General features: G+C 41.1%; 1 protein-coding gene across 1 annotated transcript in view; it reads left to right on the top strand.

Annotated features, from left to right (window-relative positions):
* Positions 1 to 17,692, top strand: part of XDH (xanthine dehydrogenase) — a 51,136-nt gene that overhangs the window by 17,307 nt on the left and 16,137 nt on the right. The window contains exons 10-23 of the mRNA XM_002194944.7: positions 1,360 to 1,501; positions 2,079 to 2,171; positions 3,120 to 3,271; positions 4,091 to 4,184; positions 4,994 to 5,103; positions 7,853 to 8,037; positions 8,807 to 8,975; positions 9,428 to 9,517; positions 10,206 to 10,375; positions 12,784 to 12,907; positions 13,297 to 13,416; positions 15,015 to 15,111; positions 16,119 to 16,243; positions 16,928 to 17,061. Of these exons, the coding sequence (XP_002194980.5) occupies positions 1,360 to 1,501; positions 2,079 to 2,171; positions 3,120 to 3,271; positions 4,091 to 4,184; positions 4,994 to 5,103; positions 7,853 to 8,037; positions 8,807 to 8,975; positions 9,428 to 9,517; positions 10,206 to 10,375; positions 12,784 to 12,907; positions 13,297 to 13,416; positions 15,015 to 15,111; positions 16,119 to 16,243; positions 16,928 to 17,061 (1,805 nt within the window). The remainder of the gene's footprint in view (positions 1 to 1,359; positions 1,502 to 2,078; positions 2,172 to 3,119; positions 3,272 to 4,090; positions 4,185 to 4,993; positions 5,104 to 7,852; positions 8,038 to 8,806; positions 8,976 to 9,427; positions 9,518 to 10,205; positions 10,376 to 12,783; positions 12,908 to 13,296; positions 13,417 to 15,014; positions 15,112 to 16,118; positions 16,244 to 16,927; positions 17,062 to 17,692) is intronic.

Raw genomic sequence — 17,692 nt, 5'->3', positions numbered from 1 at the left:
TGTGCCCTTAAGAAAACAATTTTAGAAATAAATAATGGGAACTTTTGCCTTTAAACAACTCATCTTTAAAACAGAATCCCATAAACTGACATGGCCCATAAACACAACTGTGAGAAAAACTTGTAGAAAATGAGAGGAATTTAATGATTGCAGATTTCTCCAGGCAGCTGCTATTTGTAGAGAGAACCATGAGAGAACTGTTTTCTTGTATAGAAGTCTCCATAACATTAACAAAAAAGACTTCTGTCCCTAAGTAAACCAAAGAAAGACTATTTTAGAAGTAGTAAACTGACTTCAATTTTAGGTTTTGTTTCTTTACATTGTCATTGGGAAAGAAAAGATTGTGGGGGGAGAGAAATGCCTTAAAGGTTTTATTCTAATTCTTATTACTTAGTTACTATTAATCAGCTTTTCTTTATACCTTTTTAATGTTTTAGACTTACTTTGCCTTTCTCCTAATCCTACCTCACAATAAAAAATGAGTACACTAATAATTAACCAGCACTAAACCCACCTCTTTAATACATTAACCATAAAATCTCAAATTAACAAACCAAAACCACTACAGGGTGTAGCTGAATATGTATCTCAGAGTTTTCCTTTTAAAAAAATCTTCTCACTGTAGCAGGATTAAAAGCTGGTTGGCTCATAATGACATTAAAAGTTAGGTGAGATTAGTTTCTCTCCATGTTTCATCCTCCTCCCTAAGCAATGTGTCCTTGCCAGGAATCTAATCCAGCACATGACACATCTTACAGCTTCCTTCACATTTAACAACTGAAATTCAATCATTAATTCTGCTGCTGTACCCAGTTTAAATGTGTCATGAGCTACAGCATGAGTAGGTTCTCTTAGACCATAACATAAGATAAATTCAGCTTGAGATAGGGCTCCTCTGTTTCTTCTCCTAGATGTTCTCCTGCCCCAGGGTTGATTTCATGTTTTCTTCAGTTGCTGGGTGAAATTGTTAAAAAGGGAATCAGAACCTGGCCTGACAGGTTAATTGCAATTCATCAGTGCTAAAGACGAACGTTTTTGGATTGAGATGAGAATGGAAAACCATTGAAGCAACTTGGTCAGATGGAGCTTGCTGGCACAGATCTTGCTAGGGAGATATGGCAGCAGAATGCACCTGGCAGTACCAGGAAGGGAGAACTTTTGTCAGCATGAGAAAGACTTTCATGACTGCTAGCAGAAGGATGGGGAATGGCAAACTGCCAACTGCAGTGTGGATATCCCAGCCCCCTGACAGTAACTCCTCTGAGATGGAGCCCAGTGTGGCACAGGCATGGGCAGCATGTGAGCAGGGGTTCTTGGCTCGATGTAGGGGCTGAGCTCTATCTGAATTCCCTTCTGCAGACTCAGAGTAACAAACAGCAGAAGCAGATGTGTTTCAAAGGCGAGCGTGTGATGTGGATCCAGCCCACAACTCTCAATGAACTGGTGGCTCTCAAATCCCAGTACCCCAATGCCAAACTCGTTGTGGGGAACACAGAAGTGGGTAAGAGAAAGTGCTGATGCTTATTAGGAACAGTTGGAAAACCTTCCATTAAGTATTTTGTGAGAACAACACAAATGGAAACCTCTTTCATGTCATAACTTTAAAAAAGCTATTTGTTTTCAGGTTGTATGTAGGAACAGATTTTCTTCTCAGATAGATTAATCTCACAGTGAATGTTTTTCTCCATTCTTTGTTGTGCCAGGTGAAAAAAATGCTCATCCATATCTCCAAGCCTTTGTGCTGTTTTCTGTAATTTTGCGAAGAGGGGAGTGAAAGCTTAGAATGTTCCCATAATCAAATTAATTAAATTGTGAAAGCTGCATTTTGAAGGACTTTTCAGTGAGAAAGCTTTCAAGACTTGAAATCTTACTGCCTACTCACACCACATGGATACCTTTGCAAACATAAGTGCTGACGAGGAAAGTTCAGACATACTTAGTAATTCTGTTGTCTTGAGCAACTGGTTCATGCAATAATTACTAAATGTAGGGTTTATGGTATTAATTTTTCTTTCTTGAAGGATTATGTACAGCAGTAGCCACATCACACAAGTACCAAACAGTATCTTTTCCTTAAGGTATCGAGATGAGGTTAAAGAACCTGCTGTATCCAGTGATAATAGCACCATCATGGATCCCTGAAATGAATGCTGTTCAGCACACTGAAACAGGTGAGCAAAAAAGAGGCAGAACATCTGTGAGGTGAGTGGGGACTCCATGGAATAATAAAGAGGATGTGAAGAAAAATCCCCAGATTAAAGATTATTTTCTGTATGCATTATACCTTTCCCATGCAGGAAATCAAGTGACTGATATGTAAAAAAGTGAGCTGAGGATGTTTAGCCCAGAGAAAAGGAGGTTCAGGGGTGACCTTATTACTTTCTACAACTCCTTGAAAGGAGGGTGTAGCAAGGTGGGAGTCAGTCTCTTCTCCCAGGTAACAAGTAACAGGATTAAGAGGAAACTGCCTCAAGCTGTGCCAGGAGATTGATATCAGGAAGAATTTCTTCACGTGACAGCATGGTCTAGCACTGGTCTGGGCTGCCCATGAAGATGGTGGAGTCACCACCCCTGGAAGTGTTCAAGAAATGACTGGATGTGACTTTCAATGCTGTGTTTAGCTGATGTGGTGGTCTTCAGTCAGAGGCTGGACTCAGTGATCTTTGGAGATCTTTTCCAACCTTAACAATTCTATAAATCCATTGCCTTTAGCTTTGTGATGGAAATAGGTCAGCCTTACAAATAAAAGTACTTAGGACAATTTAATGTATGTGCCTCAATGTCTGGTAAGATATTTAAAGTGTGGAAACTGGAAAGGAGATGGAGTTCACTTCTCAAAGGACAAACTAATACCTAAAGGAGGCCAATATTGTTAATAATACACTGATGCAAAAGGGTGGTGTGTTACTGTTATGTGGGAGACAGCACCAGCGTGAGCTGTGGTTTAAAGGTGAATTTTGTTCTGAGGATGTGATGTTTACGTGCAGTGCATTCTAAATAGTCTGGTGTAACTGAAGGTCTAATTGAGCTCAGTGGCATCTAAGCTTTGCAGACACAGTAACTGTCCTTCTCTACCTCAAAATTTTGGAGAACGATTCTTTTCCTTTGTTTGTTTACAGGGGTCACCATTGGCGCTGCCTGTACCCTGAAGTCAGTAGAGGAGGTGATGAAAAAAGCAGTGGCAGACCTTCCTCCATACAAAACAGAGATCTTCCAGGCTGTCCTGGAGCAGCTGCGCTGGTTTGCAGGGCCACAGATCAGGAATGTGGCTGTAAGTGACTTGGGAGCACCAGGGGCTGTAGCTGAAAGCTCAGTTTGAGGAGCTGCCTTACCTCAAGCAGTGTTGGTGTGCTCTGTGCATCTCACAGGAGAACGTTTGCAAACCTTAGGAAAGAAACCAGCACACAAAAATCAACCCCAGAAGTGGTGGGGTCTCAGCTGGTGTCTGTGCTGCGCTGATGTCACACATCTAGCAAGCAAGGGAAACATGGCAGTTGTCCAGGTCTTCCATTGCTGTTAGCACCAAGTAGGGGGAACTGTAGTTTTGACTGATTTAACAAAAAAGGTATTTAGAGTGCTGGACAAACTTCAAAGAAGCAGGTGTGTTTAAATTGCCATGACAACTAGGGCAGTCATAGTGTTAATGTATCAGATCTGGCAAATTTTCCTCTAGTTTTAAAGGGGAAGGTGTGTTCAAACTCCGTGTGTCCTAAGAAAAAAATATCAAGGAAGCAGTTAAACCAACCTACCAAACAAGAACTTTTATTCCATGAGACACTGTGCTATGCATTTGTTTTGGAGCCAAAACCTTTGCTTCCTGATTATTACTGAAAATACCCTTTTTAGTTTGATGGATCCTCCCTTAATAGCAGGTACAGTGATTGAATTTTGGCATGGTTGCACGTATGAAGTTTGAGCATAAAGTATTCTTGATGCATTAACAAAACACTGTTCTAAATCTGTTTCAGGCAAATGTTAATATTACCTGAGACAGCATCTGATTTTCTGGGGCTTAGGTTTTCCCAAGTAATTAAAGGACAAAAATTGCTTAGATTTTTAATAGTTATCTGATGCATTATTTTCACTCTAGGCTATTGGTGGGAACATAATGACAGCAAGCCCAATTTCTGACTTAAATCCTGTGTTAATGGCAAGTGGAAGCAAACTGACTTTGGTATCAAAAGGTGAGTTACTTACATTTCCCTGTGGCACTGAGGGGAGTGGGATAGTCAGCAGCCCTCTGCCATGGGTTGTTAGGTCAGGCCAGAACTTAAAAGTGGAAATTAACATTATAAGTCTGTGTCTTCTGTGTTTTCACACCTTTTGAGGCTGAAGTCCTAAAGCTAGACCTGAGGTTGACTTCCTAAAGAATTTTGAAGTTCTTTGCCAGATGGAATCTCTGGTACTGTGTATATACTTACAGGCACATCCTTGTGAAGAGCTGGTTGAAGATGTGTACTAATGAAAAATAATAGGTATTAAATAGTTTCTGTCACTGTCATACTTTAATCCTTCTGGTTTATTCAGATAGACTGAAACTTGGGGTTTTTTTCTAAGAAGAAAGCCAAACATCTCAGTTTTTATTTGTTCTTAGGAAAAATTTTTAAAAATAGGATCCTTGAAGTAAGTGGACTGTCCAGTCAGTGGACTGACTGCTGATTTGTGTGCAGGCTATGGAAAGGAGAAAGAGGGGGATTTCATTAGAGTGTTGGAAACTGGCTCACCTGGAAACTAAGCTTTAATTAGATAAGGAAAGAAGGAGGTATTTTTGATCAGTTCATGTGCAAAGAAAATTTAATATGTATGCAGAAGCTGTTATAGAGTCTATAAATACCAAAATAAATCTGAGAAAGATATTCTTGATTTGGTGAAAGAGAGTGGAAAAATGAAATCAAATATCGTATCAAGAGTGACTTGTGTGCTTTGAAGGCTTTTCCACACATACTATTGCCATTCTTCATTTATTCACCACTAATGTCCCTTTGCTCTACAGAGGGCAAAAGGACGGTCACAATGGATGAGAAGTTTTTCACTGGCTACAGAAAGACAATAGTTAAGCCTGAAGAAATACTTCTGTCTGTTGAAATACCCTACAGCAAAAAGGTAAGTTTGTAAGAAAAAACTTTACTGTCTGTGGAGCTAAAGTGCTGTTATTTAAGTGTTGTTTTCAAAGTTAGGCACCTTTTTCCTGACTGACTCCCAAATGCTTATGTAGTCCCAAGTGGACCAGGACGCAAGTGAATTATTTGGTGAAAATTCAGCAGCACACTATTCTTCGCAAGCAAGGGGAGCAGGGCTCAATGATAAAGTATGGTAAGCCCAAGAATTTTTCTACTGCAAGGAAGAGAAATTTCACTTTATTATCTGAAGCTTTTTGAGTGCATTTGGTAATGATGAAAAGTGTCAAAATTATGTTCCCAGAGGTAGAAGTTCTGCTTGAAAAGCAGAACAGAAAAGGCTTTAGCAATTTCAGACAGAGAGTGAACTTAATGTGCCGAAGATTCCTGCTTAATTCCTGTGAGCTGATACGGGAAATGAAATGGGGAAGAATATGTATGGATAAAAGTTCAGTTCAGTTTATATATTCTTGTCTTGCAAGATGTAAACCACAAGGACTGACTGTTAGGGCATTTTGGCTTTGTGCACTTGCAACTTCCAATGAGGCTACACAACTTGCTTCAAATGGAACAATGAGCACTTCTCAGCTGTAGCAGCATAAACCACAACTGATTCAGTGTCTAAGAAGTAAAACTCTGCTTCTTCCTTTAGGGCTGAGAACATTAGACTGTAATTTTGTGCTTGTGAAGGTGCTTACCTTCTTAGAGGTTGTGTCTCCAAGTCATACAATGCAAGGATTTGCAGAATGGTGTTGCATTTTCTTTATAAATGGAAAACACTGATTTACTTGAATACATGCCATTGTATTATGGGAGAGAACTAATAAATCCTTTGTCTATCCTCTCAAATTTTACTACTAAAGGAACAAAATTATTTTATTTATGGTGGGTTTTCCATCTATTTCTGGGCAATCCTTCTTTGGACTTGTCATAAAAGCATCACTTTTTGCCATAATGAGAAACATGGTTGAGGTTGCCAATGGAAAACACTGTATTCCTCCATCCATATGACAGTCTCGTGGCAATTACACAAAACAAACAAATGTTTAGAAGCAGCCCTAGGTTATATGCAGATTATTGATCTGAAAAACTGAAACAACTTTTGAACTCCGAACTTCATGGTTTCTCGGCTGATCTTTGCTCACAAATAAGGAGGCTGAAGTTCTTTAGGGCATGTCTGAAGGTGCTGGCATGTCGCAGGCAAAGTTTTCTCCAACTGTGATTTCCTCATGAATGAAAGCAGGGTGGTTTCAGCACACAGCTAGATAGAATTTTTTTGTTTATCTTTGTTTGAAACTGATGCTATGCCTTGCATTAATGGAACTTGTCACACCAAGGGTAAGACTGGCCAAACAACAGAAAGAATTACATGCTCTGTTGTTTGCCAAGAGACCCAGGCAGGCATGTAATGTGATGGTTCACTTACCTACACTCCAAGTGAGGAAAGATCATGAGTGCCTTTCCTCCTACAGGATACTGAATGAAGAAAATTAAGGTGTCCTGTGAAGAGGGACGGCAGTAATGCCTTCTTGTTCCAGTCATGTTATTGGAAATCTCTTGATCAGACAGTAAGAGAGGAGGCTGCTTTTTCTCCTCCTTGAAAGCTAATTGTTTTAACAAGCAGAGTGGTAGAATGTCCTCACTGGAAGGATGCTATTGATGCTCCTCTGCTATTATCTGCTGACTGCTGAGTAGTTATTGGAATTCAGGAAATGAAGCACACCCTTCAGTTATATCTGCAGTAACAAGTCCTTGATGCACAAAAGGGGCCTCTTGTGAAACTATTGCCATTGTCAAGAGGAGAGAAATTGTTCTATCCAACAATGAAAGGATTGCTGTCCGCTTCAGATTAGAAATACTGAAGCAGACTGCTGTGCTGTGTGGAGTCACTTGGCTGAGCTATTGGAGAAGAAACTTGTCAGAAAACTCTCCAGAAGGGCAGTGCAAAGACATCAGATCTGATCCCTCTCATAGTCTGCAGGGTGCCTGAACAGCAGTTTGTCCTCACCTGCAGAACAGGCAAGAGCACTGACCATGCTGTGACTCCAGGGTGTCACTATTACATGGTGCATCCTGGTAGAGTGTTAATCTCATATTTATGGCAACCCTTTATAAGAGAGCTGCTGAGTTTTGTGTGCTACAGTTGCTGGTGCATTTACAAGAATTTCCTCGCTCTGTGGAGACCAGGATAGTAACTGAGAATTCTATTTCCTGTAACAGATTAAATTTTCTTTTATTAATAGTCTACTCTAGAACTGAGAGGCATTTGTGATTACTGATTTCAGCTCTTGCAGATTTCAAAGACTTCTGAAGTGAAGGAGTTTAGGATATGGGTTTTACTGATTAGACTTCTAGCTTAGCAGCCTGAGAGGAAGAAAAACTTGCTGAGAAACTGTAATTTTGTTTATGCACAAACAATCTGTCTTGTTTCTTTCTCTTGAAATATGGAAAAATGTGACAGGCACAAGCAGATCTCTTTCAAAGCTTGTTTCCCCCACAGTCCTAGGTTTGGTAACAACCACTGAACTGATACATTAAAATTAATCATTGAATTATGTGAAAATAAACAGTACTGCCTGAACAAACACGTCCTGCTTGGCCCTGCACAATGAATCAACCAGATACTGTTCCCTGAAATAGCTCATACACCTAGAGATAGGTTAAACAGCTTGTCCACATTTACACTCCAAAGCATGCCAAGGTAGAGGATACAGAAATACTTTCCTGTTTTTCAGGGTGAGTACTTCTCAGCTTTCAAGCAGGCTTCTCGTCGTGAGGATGACATTGCAATTGTGACCTGTGGGTTGAGGGTCCTGTTCCAAGATGGCACAAGCAGAGTGAAGGAGATAAAACTGAGCTATGGAGGAATGGCTCCTACCACTGTTCTGGCACTAAAAACTTGCAAGGAACTCACTGGCAGGTAGGAATTTTTCTGTGATAAAAAGACTGTCTAATGGAACTGCGCTGTTTTTTTTACAGGAGTAGTTTAAATATCTAAAACATCCTAAGTCCTCTCTAAAAGTACATCACAGGAGAAAGGGGAAGAAGTATAGTTATTGTTCTGCAGCAGTGTGGTTTGTGTAATGCCTTGCTTCCTCCAGTATGCCTTACCCTCAAAGATCCATGTTATTCTCTCATTCAGAGAGCTATTTTCTTGCCAAATTCACTCATCAGTTGAAGTGGACAGAAGCTAGATGTGTTCATGACCTGCAAAACCGGGTTAATTTCAAATTGGATGGAAAAATCAGAGCTTTTATCATGCAATAGCTTTGCCATACCTTTAGGGAAGGTAGCATGAGCCCAAGATGAGAGCAAAGCATACACCTGTGCTATGAACAGATAGAACTGATGGCTGTTGCTTGACAGCTTGTGGGAATAGCATGAAGCTGTGTCAGGAGGCTTAGGATGGATATCAGGGGAAAAGTTTCTTCACCCAGAGGGTGGTTGGGCATTGCAACAGGCTCCCCAGGGTAGCACCAAGTCTGACAGAGTTGAAGAAGCATTTGGACAATCTCAGGCACATGGTGTGACCCTTGGGCTGTTCTGTGCAAGGCCAGGAGCTGGACTCGATGATCCTGATGGGCCCCTTCCACTTCATCATATTCTGTGGTCCTGTGTCAGAAGAATTAGTCTGCCCTGGTGAATTTAGGTCTGAGCAAGGTGTCTGTGTCACCTCTGTTCCCTTGCAGAGACTGGAATGAGAAGCTGCTGCAGGATGCCTGCTGCTTACTGGCGGGTGAGATGGATCTGTCTCCTTCGGCTCCTGGGGGCATGGTGGATTTCCGACGCACGCTCACCCTCAGCTTCTTCTTCAAGTTCTACCTGACAGTCCTTCAGAAACTGAGCAAGAGTGGCACTGTGAGTGCTCCTTGGTTAGGCAGATCTGGGGAAGGAGAACCTCTTTGTACTGCCTTGGTGGGGATGGCACGGGGAGGGTTCAGATTTGAGCAGTCCTGCCTGATGACAAAATCCATGCTGCAATAGCTGCCAGAACTGCTCTACTGCTTGCGTAACAGTGACTTGTGTAGCTTCCCACTTGCTTCCTCATGGCACCCTCCCATTGTGGTGGAAGGGTGTAGCTCTGTGGTTCACAGGATGATTCCTGGACTTCTCCCCTTTGCTGCATTACAAGAGGTCTTGTGGCTCTGTGGTTGTTTGTGGTACAGAGCCTGAGCCTCATTCACCTTTAACTCAGTAGATTATGGATTACTTTAAGTGGGAGATGGAGAATGGAAAATATCCTGAGCTACTAGGGAATGTGAGAAAGGAGTTGGAAGGGAAGGTGATTTTTTTTAATATGTCTCTGGCAGAAAACTATGTGTGAGCCTGTCCCTTCAAACTACATCAGTGCTACAGAGCTATTTCACAAAGATCCCATTGCAAATGCCCAGCTCTTCCAAGTAAGTAGCAGCTTTCCCAAGTAAGTAGCAGTGTCAGCATGACATAGATGCAGGCTTTTCTGTAGCTCAAGCTGTGCTTCTTATCTTCTTGTCTTCCTGAGTATGGTCATCACATAAACTTTGATAATGCCATGCATGAAGCTTGTATTTGGGTCTCAATCCTTTCCTCACTTTAGGGTACTATTCTTTCCTATTATTGTCCAAGAGAGCCCAAGCTTTCTCTGAAAGCTTTCTCAGAAGGCTGAGGGCTTTCTAAAAATTGCTTTTCCTCCTGTACCCAGCTATATCCAAACTGAAACTCCCCTTCTGTTTTCCCCAGTTATAGCCTGCCTTTCTTGGCATCTCTCAGGCTTCACACTTGGGATGAATCTTCTTTCTTATTTCTCTGTTAGTGACCCATTCTCTTAAGCTTTGAGAGTAGAATCATTTTAGAACTTGAACTTTCTTATGCAAGATGTGAAAGCAAACCATTCCCTTCCATAGAAATTTCAAAACCCAAACTACTTTCACTTCATTCCCTACAGCTCCCCTCTGTGTAGCCACGTCTTGTGGCATCTTGTTTACCTTCCTTTCACACAGGACTGAGCCCCAATTCACCAAATGTCTCGCAGTGCCTTTTGCTCTCCCATCAATGCTTCCATCCCCTTCCACCCAAGCCAGCAGTAGTCAGCCGTGTGTTTTACTGCAGGAAGTGCCCAAGGGGCAGGCTGTGGAAGATATGGTGGGCAGGCCTCTGGTGCATGTTTCAGCAGCCAAACAAGCCAGTGGAGAAGCTGTGTACTGCGATGACATCCCTCACTATGAGAACGAGCTGTACCTAACACTGGTGACCAGCACTAAGGCCCACGCTAAGATCCTGTAAGTGTCACTTCTCCATTCCAAACATTGGAAGCATCTGGTGCCTGGTGGCTTAGAAAACATCAATCTGACAGGGGGTGGGTGAGGAAAAGGTTTTGCTTAGGTGGGAACTCCAGTTCTTTGCACATTGTTACACGGAGGCGAGCGAGCTCTGTGTGTGACAGCTGCCTTGCAAGTCTGCGTCACTGGGACTGCGAGGGAACCAACACCAAACTTTGGGCTTTGCTGAAGCACAAAAGCCCTTAGCCTAGGCCAAACTTTTTGCATTTCCCATCTCTTACACTCAGGCACGCAGGATTAAAAAGTAGCAGGATAGGAGAGCACCACAGAAGTTGGGATGTCATTTTAATCACTAACCAGAGCATGCAGCTTTAAGATTCTCCTTCTATCTGCCTGAAAAATTAGGTTGTAAGATGCAATTCTACCAGCTCTCCTGCTGGTGAGTCAGCTGTGGGAACTGGCTTTTGCCTTGCACAGTGCTTGCCTGCACTGGTTTGGATCAAGCCCTCTGCACAAAAGTCATTTGTGAATTGGCTTCAGCTGTGAGGTGTTTGTGCTTGGCTGTAGCAAGGTGGACAGGTCAGTATTTGGAAGTGCAGCTGTCTCAGAAAACATCTTGTCTATCCAGGGCATGACTGGTACCTAATTTATAACAATAGTGAATAACCAGCTCTTAAAGGCCCATCCTGGCAGGTAATGCCATCTACATGCTCATATGAATTTTAATGTTGTCATTTTGCAGGACTGGCTGCCCTCACAAACCCTAATTTTGTTTATATGGTGGTGGCTCTGCAGGTTCCCATCTGCCCTCAGCTGCTTTGATGTGGGACACTCTGTGTTACACTGGCTCATGTCATCCTTGCAATGTGCTGTTCATTCCTTAGGCAATACTTCCTGCCTAGTTAGGCTTCCTGTCCAGAGCTTTCCCACTGTGGTGTGGGCAGCATGGTAGTCATGGATGCACAGATGTAGTAATTGACTCCCAGGTTATGAAAGAAACTGATCTGTTATTCATAGTTAATTTTTAGGTGTTGCAATGTGCAATACAGACACTTAAGTGGTGTTACTACCACCAGGGCAGATGGGGAGATAGAGAAGGCATCACATCCATGCTTGTGACCCCAACATGCAGTGTTTTCTGGAAGTTGCTGTACCCGTTCTCTTGCATTTTCATTGCGTACACATATTTCAGGCTGCAAGCCTGTAACATTCTGTAGAGGAAGTAGTAGAATATTTAATCAGGGGACAAAAGTATCTCAACCTATGATTTTGGCAGTCAAAATATTGACTCTGAAAACTTCCACTTCATCCAAGCCGGATTTTGAGCACCAAGTGTAAATCAGACACCAGCTGCCTCTGTATTTGTAACTAAGGGAAAGTGTTAGGGGGTTGTTTCTGAGCTACTGCTGCAGAAACACAGGAATGAGAACATTCCAAAGAAAAATAGCATTTTGAGTTCCTGCTGTCTAGGGATTCATGTGGGAAAGTTCATTCATACATTTAATGTCTTTTTTTTTTTAAGTCTGTGGCTCCCTGGGATGTATTAGCAGCTGCTTTCAGGCTCAGTTTATATCAAAGTTTTAGGAATCTAAACAAGTTGCTGAAAAAATTGCAGCAATTTACAGAAGGCAATAAATCATTCAGTCAGCAAAATCAAAGCCTCAGCTCTTCTATTCACAAATGTTTCTCTGTAAAGCCAATGTACAGAATATTGCAAAAGGATCCTGAAAGTATTTTGTAATATAGTTTTACTAAGTTATCCATATAAAAATTAAATTATATTGCCCTTTCTTAGTTATTTTGTCACTGAATTTTAAATCAATGTATGATTGAAGCAGAAAAGCATTTTGGTTAGGTGCTTCTTTTGCTGATTACCAAGGAAAGCCTTTCATTAAGGTTTTTGTCTTTTTGAGCATCACTTCTTTTGCATCCCCTTAAAAATGCTGAAACTTCTTTATGATTGATCCTCAGCAATTTCTCACTGACTCACCCATGGCAGATGATACATGTCTGCACTAAAATTTCATATTTATCCAAATTCTTGCCTTCATGGCAAGAATCGTGGCAGCTAAGAAAACAGTGGAGGCATAGCATCGCTAACACCAACTCATCATCAAAGAATCTTTAGTACATGTGACAACTGGATCATGTTCAGGTATGTCTTAGGGAAAAGATGTATGGCATAGTCCAAAGAAGCAAGATGATGATCAGTCTCACAGTCAGGATCAGCATTTTCATATAGATCCCCAATTATTATAGTCTCGTATGTTATGCTGCCACAGTCTCACATGATATTCACATGGCATAGCCAGACTTGAGGAAATCCAGTCTGAATTTGTATTGGAATCTCATAATTGCTAACAAAAAGGAAAAATGAGAAATAACACAGTCTCTCCTTCTTTTCTTAGTTCTGTAGATACATCTGAAGCTCAGAGTGTTCCTGGGTTTGTGTGTTTTGTCTCGGCCAAGGATGTTCCTGGCAGTAACATCACTGGCATCGCTAATGATGAGACTGTCTTTGCTGAGGATGTGGTATGTAGCTAAAAATAGCCTTTTTCAATCATGCTGCTCAGGATATAACATTTCTCATACTGTCCAGTCAAGTCCTCTACCTTATACAGAGATAGTTCTAACTGCACTGGGGTCAATAGAAATTTTGGTGCCAAATTCAATAAGGCCCAAGTCCCTTTGCCCTGTGCCCCTCTCCTTTTATCTCCACAATTCTTCTCTAAGCTGCAGCCCCCTGGGACAGGCTCACTCACTCAGTTGCTGTCCAAATTTGCTTGGGATTATTTTCCCTGGGCTGTTTTTTAATAGACTGGTCTGAACAAACTGCATAAAAGGAATAAAGAATGATCATGAGTCTCTCATGGCTGCAAACACACACCCCAAATGATGGTGGGTCCCAATCTTGCCTGTAGGTCACCTGCGTGGGTCATATCATTGGTGCAGTCCTTGCAGACTCACAGGAACATTCCAGGAGAGCAGCTAAAGCTGTGAAGATTAAATATGAGGAACTTCAACCTATTGTCACAATTCAGGTAAGATGGCTCAGTTCTGCATCTGCAGTTGGCTTGGGACCCCCTGCTGTCTAGTTCTGTCCTCACACATATTGTTACTTAACCCCACGTTTTGTTTGTGGGTGCAGCAGGATACTGATGGAAGGAATAATTTGTGTATTTAAATATAAAGAAGGTACATCTTGGGTGCTCTACTGATTTAGAGTACATTAATGTTTTCTGTGCTATTTAAAGCTGAAACAAATAAACCAAGCTTGGGGAGATAATATCGTGCTCAACTGAAAATTGTTTAAATAAACAAGGTTAATGTGACTTACATTCTTACCCACAGAGGTTTGCTTTTAATATTCGCGGGTGTGACCCTGCTGGCTTCATCGATATCCGTTCCCTCTTCATTCTCTCCTTTATAACAAGCAATACTAAGGTGTGAAAATGGCTTTTCTAGCTCTGTCACTGCACTGCTTCCCTGAGATTTCTGCAGACCACTTGTCTAGCTTCTAAACTGATGAAATTAATTTTTGGGAGTTCACTCCCTGCTGTGAACTGTATGGACACAGTCCTTAAGTGGCTTTTCTCAAAGCTGGAGAAATTAATATTAACAATGTATGATCATTTCATGATTTTTTTAACAGGAACATTTGTTGACAAGATCTGCTTATGAGACAGTAAAAGCAAATTATAATATCTACACAGCATTCATTTCTAGAAATGAGAAAAAAAATGTATGAAGCCATTTTTAGTGGAGAAATTAGAAACATAGGATTTTAATGAAATGGTTTTAATAGTCAGTATTTTGTACCATGTGTTTTGTAATGTGAGTTGTATTCATGCAAGTAGAGTCTGTGCCCTGTCTCATGCAGACATTGGTGCTGTCATCTGAGGACACAGATCTTGGGTTGTTTGTGTAATTTGTGTATTAACAAACAACATGTGAGACCTTTGTCTTTTCTGAGGCTTCTAGTTGTTCATTCAACCAGGGAACATGAGAGTTCCAAAAATGTGCTGGCTTTTTTTTGTTTTGCTCTGTTGCTTCATATTTGGTAGGGGATTGTTTTCATTATGGAAAGCTTCAGTTTTGGCAAAAGGAAAATGCCTTTGTTAAATTTCCCTTATATACTTCTCTTTATATTAGCTCAGAAGTTAACTACTTCTGCACTTCTTATTTTCTCATTTTCTCTTTCTCTCTCTTTTTTTTTTCTTCTTGGTTTTTGTTTTGGGGTTTGTTTTTTTTTGTTTGTTTTTTTGGTTTTTGTTTTGGTTGGTTGATTCGGTTTTTTTGTTTGTTTTTTTCCCCCTTTCTCCCACCTTTTGGGCTACAGAGAAGAGTTAATATAAGTTGTAAGTTATAGCTCTGGTGGTTAAAGGCCTTAAGGTTCTAGGTCCACAATGTAAAACAAATCACAAGGAGTACCTTAAGATTGTGCAATTATGGTGTCAGTTGTGAAATTGCTTTGTTGCCGGAAGTTATTTTGTATTGCCTTTAGTCAAGTCTCTTGGCTACTACCTTAGAAAGTGTCTGTTCTTGTGCGTTTTATCTTGGATATTTCTTCTTCAGTTAGAGAAAGGTTGGATTTCATTCCACTTAGACAAAAATGTCATTGTTTGATTTTGTCTCCTAGGAAGCAATTGAGAAACAATCTTTCTTTAAGGATATAAAGAGGATTAATAAGGGAGATGTGAAGAAAGGATTTGAAGAATCTGACCACATTTTGGAAGGTGAGAATAAGCATTAAAAAAATCCTTTAAAATAGTATGGTTTGTGACAAAAGAAGTCAAGCTGTCAGCCTCCTTTTTTTGCATATGATACTGAGAGTAAGGCTTGCAGGACTAAATTAATTTCCTATAAAGTTACAGACTGATATACAAATTTTATTGTTTCAAAGGGGCCTGGATGTTGTCACCTGTGCCTCCCAGTAAACACTCTTTTTTCAATGAAAGGACATATTTTTCTTGAGCAATTATTCTAGAAAGTGTTTTTTTTTCTTTCCTGAAATTTTTTCCCTGTCCAGACATAGTCTGGTACATCTTATAGACAGCAAATTGCCTTTAATCTGGTGTATGGCTGTGTCTTAGGCAGATGGGCCACAATGAACAGACCAGGGCCATGACTCATAAAGGAGATTGCTTCTGACATTTAGTTGTGAGTAGCATGACTAGAAATTGTACCCTCAGCAGTGCCAGGTAAGATGCCCTGGAAAGAGCCTCATGCAGTGATAGAGAGTTGATTCCCAGTTAGATAATCTTGAGGCATTTTGGGTGTCTATTTTTCTTCTCCCGTTTCCAAGTCTGTAACCTTGTATTTTATCTACTCAGCTAGACTATACTTGATTTATTTTTATTCTTTATTCAGTGGTGTTTTTGAGGCAGTCTTGAAAGGCACCAAATACTGCATCTTCAGAGATGCTGGGTCAATGGCATGGTGCGCAGACTTATTTTTGAAACGCCAGCCACTTGTGTTTTATAATTAAGATTTATAGAAAGTGGAAAGGAAGCATGTCTGGAATTTTTATTTTGTTTTGTTGTTGAGTTTATTCTTTGTTGTTTTTTTAAACATTGAACCAGAAGTGTCAATTTTAGAGCTAGTGATATCCAGTGCTGGGCAAAGCAAAGGGTTGTCACTTAACACATGTACAGAAGGCAGTAGATTGAAGACGACGTGTTGGGTGACACCTTGTAACACCAGGGACGCTCCTTTCTGTGGGGCATTCATTTCAATTTTCTAGGAGAGATGTACCTTGGTGGCCAGGAGCATTTCTACCTGGAAACTCACTGTACTTTGGCTGTGCCAAAGGGAGAAGATGGTGAGATGGAACTCTTTGTGTCAACCCAAAACCCAATGAAGACACAGGTACTTCTCACTAACCTAGTGCCTAAAAGGCTTTTGTTTCTCAGTTTCAGACTAGATGAATGGTTGTTTTATAGTTGCTCTTATTTTATTCTTCAATTAAAAACCACACAGGCTTAGAGTTGGGTATGGGATCTAAAGTCCCTATCCATCCCACTGGAGTCAAGAATCTCCTTCCAGGTGACAGAGATATTTCTGTTGCCAACACATCTTTGTTAAGAGGGATTACATGCTTGGCCCTTTCTGGAGAGGGTCCCAGCTGCTCAGGAGACATGATGCTTGAATGACACATCAGAAAGAGAGGTGGTGAAACCACTGTCTGTGCACCAACTCTTCCATTCCATGAGATTCGCTACTGGCACCATGGAGTGTCCTTGGTCTGTTTACTGGCTCACCAAGACTGTCCAAAGGTCTCTCAATGCAGTGAGGGTGGTATGGATGTCAAACCCTTTGCTAAATGAGACCTGTGTCTTGGTAACATCATCTTGTGTCAGTCTTTTCCTGAATCTGGCCCCGTGTGCAGCAGCACTGTGCCTTTCCCCTCAGAGATCAAATGCTGGGCTTATTGGCTCCAATTGCAAATGCAATATTTGCACTGTTGAAATGGTTTCAGGAAGGCAGTGTTGGCATTTAGTTCTTAACACCAGCTGAGCTCCCTACATGTCCTGCTGTTTTGTTTTTCTTTAGGAGTTTGCTGCTAATGCACTTGGAGTGTCTTCAAATCGGATTGTGGTTCGAGTGAAAAGAATGGGAGGAGGATTTGGAGGAAAAGAGACTAGGAGTACTATTTTAACATCTGTAGTGGCTGTTGCAGCCTTCAAGTAAGTTTGGGTGTGGAGGAAGAGGGATTTTTTTCCTTTAGACTGTCCCAGGCTGCCTCTTTCTGGAGCACCATTTGGGCAGGAGCACTTTCAATACTCTGAATGTCTTCTTACTGTACAACTTATAGCAAGCTTGGGATTTCCCAAAGGAGGTGTCTGATGGGTTTTTGGCTAGGAGGTAGAAGGGATTGAACCTGCCCAGAGGGGCTAAGTTTATGTGGGAATGTCAGCTTTTAATAGGAAAGAGGGAAAAACCTCCTTATTCTTTACTCCTTTGGTGCTCTCTGAAAACTCTTGGATCTCAAATTATTTGCCTTTCCCCCTCACTTCACCCCAAATAATTTCAGACTCCAGCACCAGCCATGTGTGGTTTTGGTTGTTTTTTTTTTTTTTTTTTTTTTTTTTAAATGGAGGTATGAGAATGTCTTTGTTCAAAACTCTACTACACCAGTCTTGCATCATTACATGTCTCCTCTTGTGCAAACTCCTTTTCGGGATTTTTCCCTAGGAATGGTGGCAGGTCTTTGAACCCACTCTTTTAAAACGCATAAAAGCTCAGGGAATTAACCTAGGCTGCAACCATTTGTAAAGAGTAGATTGGAAATGTGCTCCTGGTTTCTGGAGCTTTGTT

The sequence above is a fragment of the Taeniopygia guttata genome, chromosome 3 (assembly GCF_048771995.1).
Source record: "Taeniopygia guttata chromosome 3, bTaeGut7.mat, whole genome shotgun sequence".
NCBI lineage: Eukaryota > Metazoa > Chordata > Aves > Passeriformes > Estrildidae > Taeniopygia > Taeniopygia guttata.
This window is presented reverse-complemented; position numbering and strand designations above follow the sequence as displayed.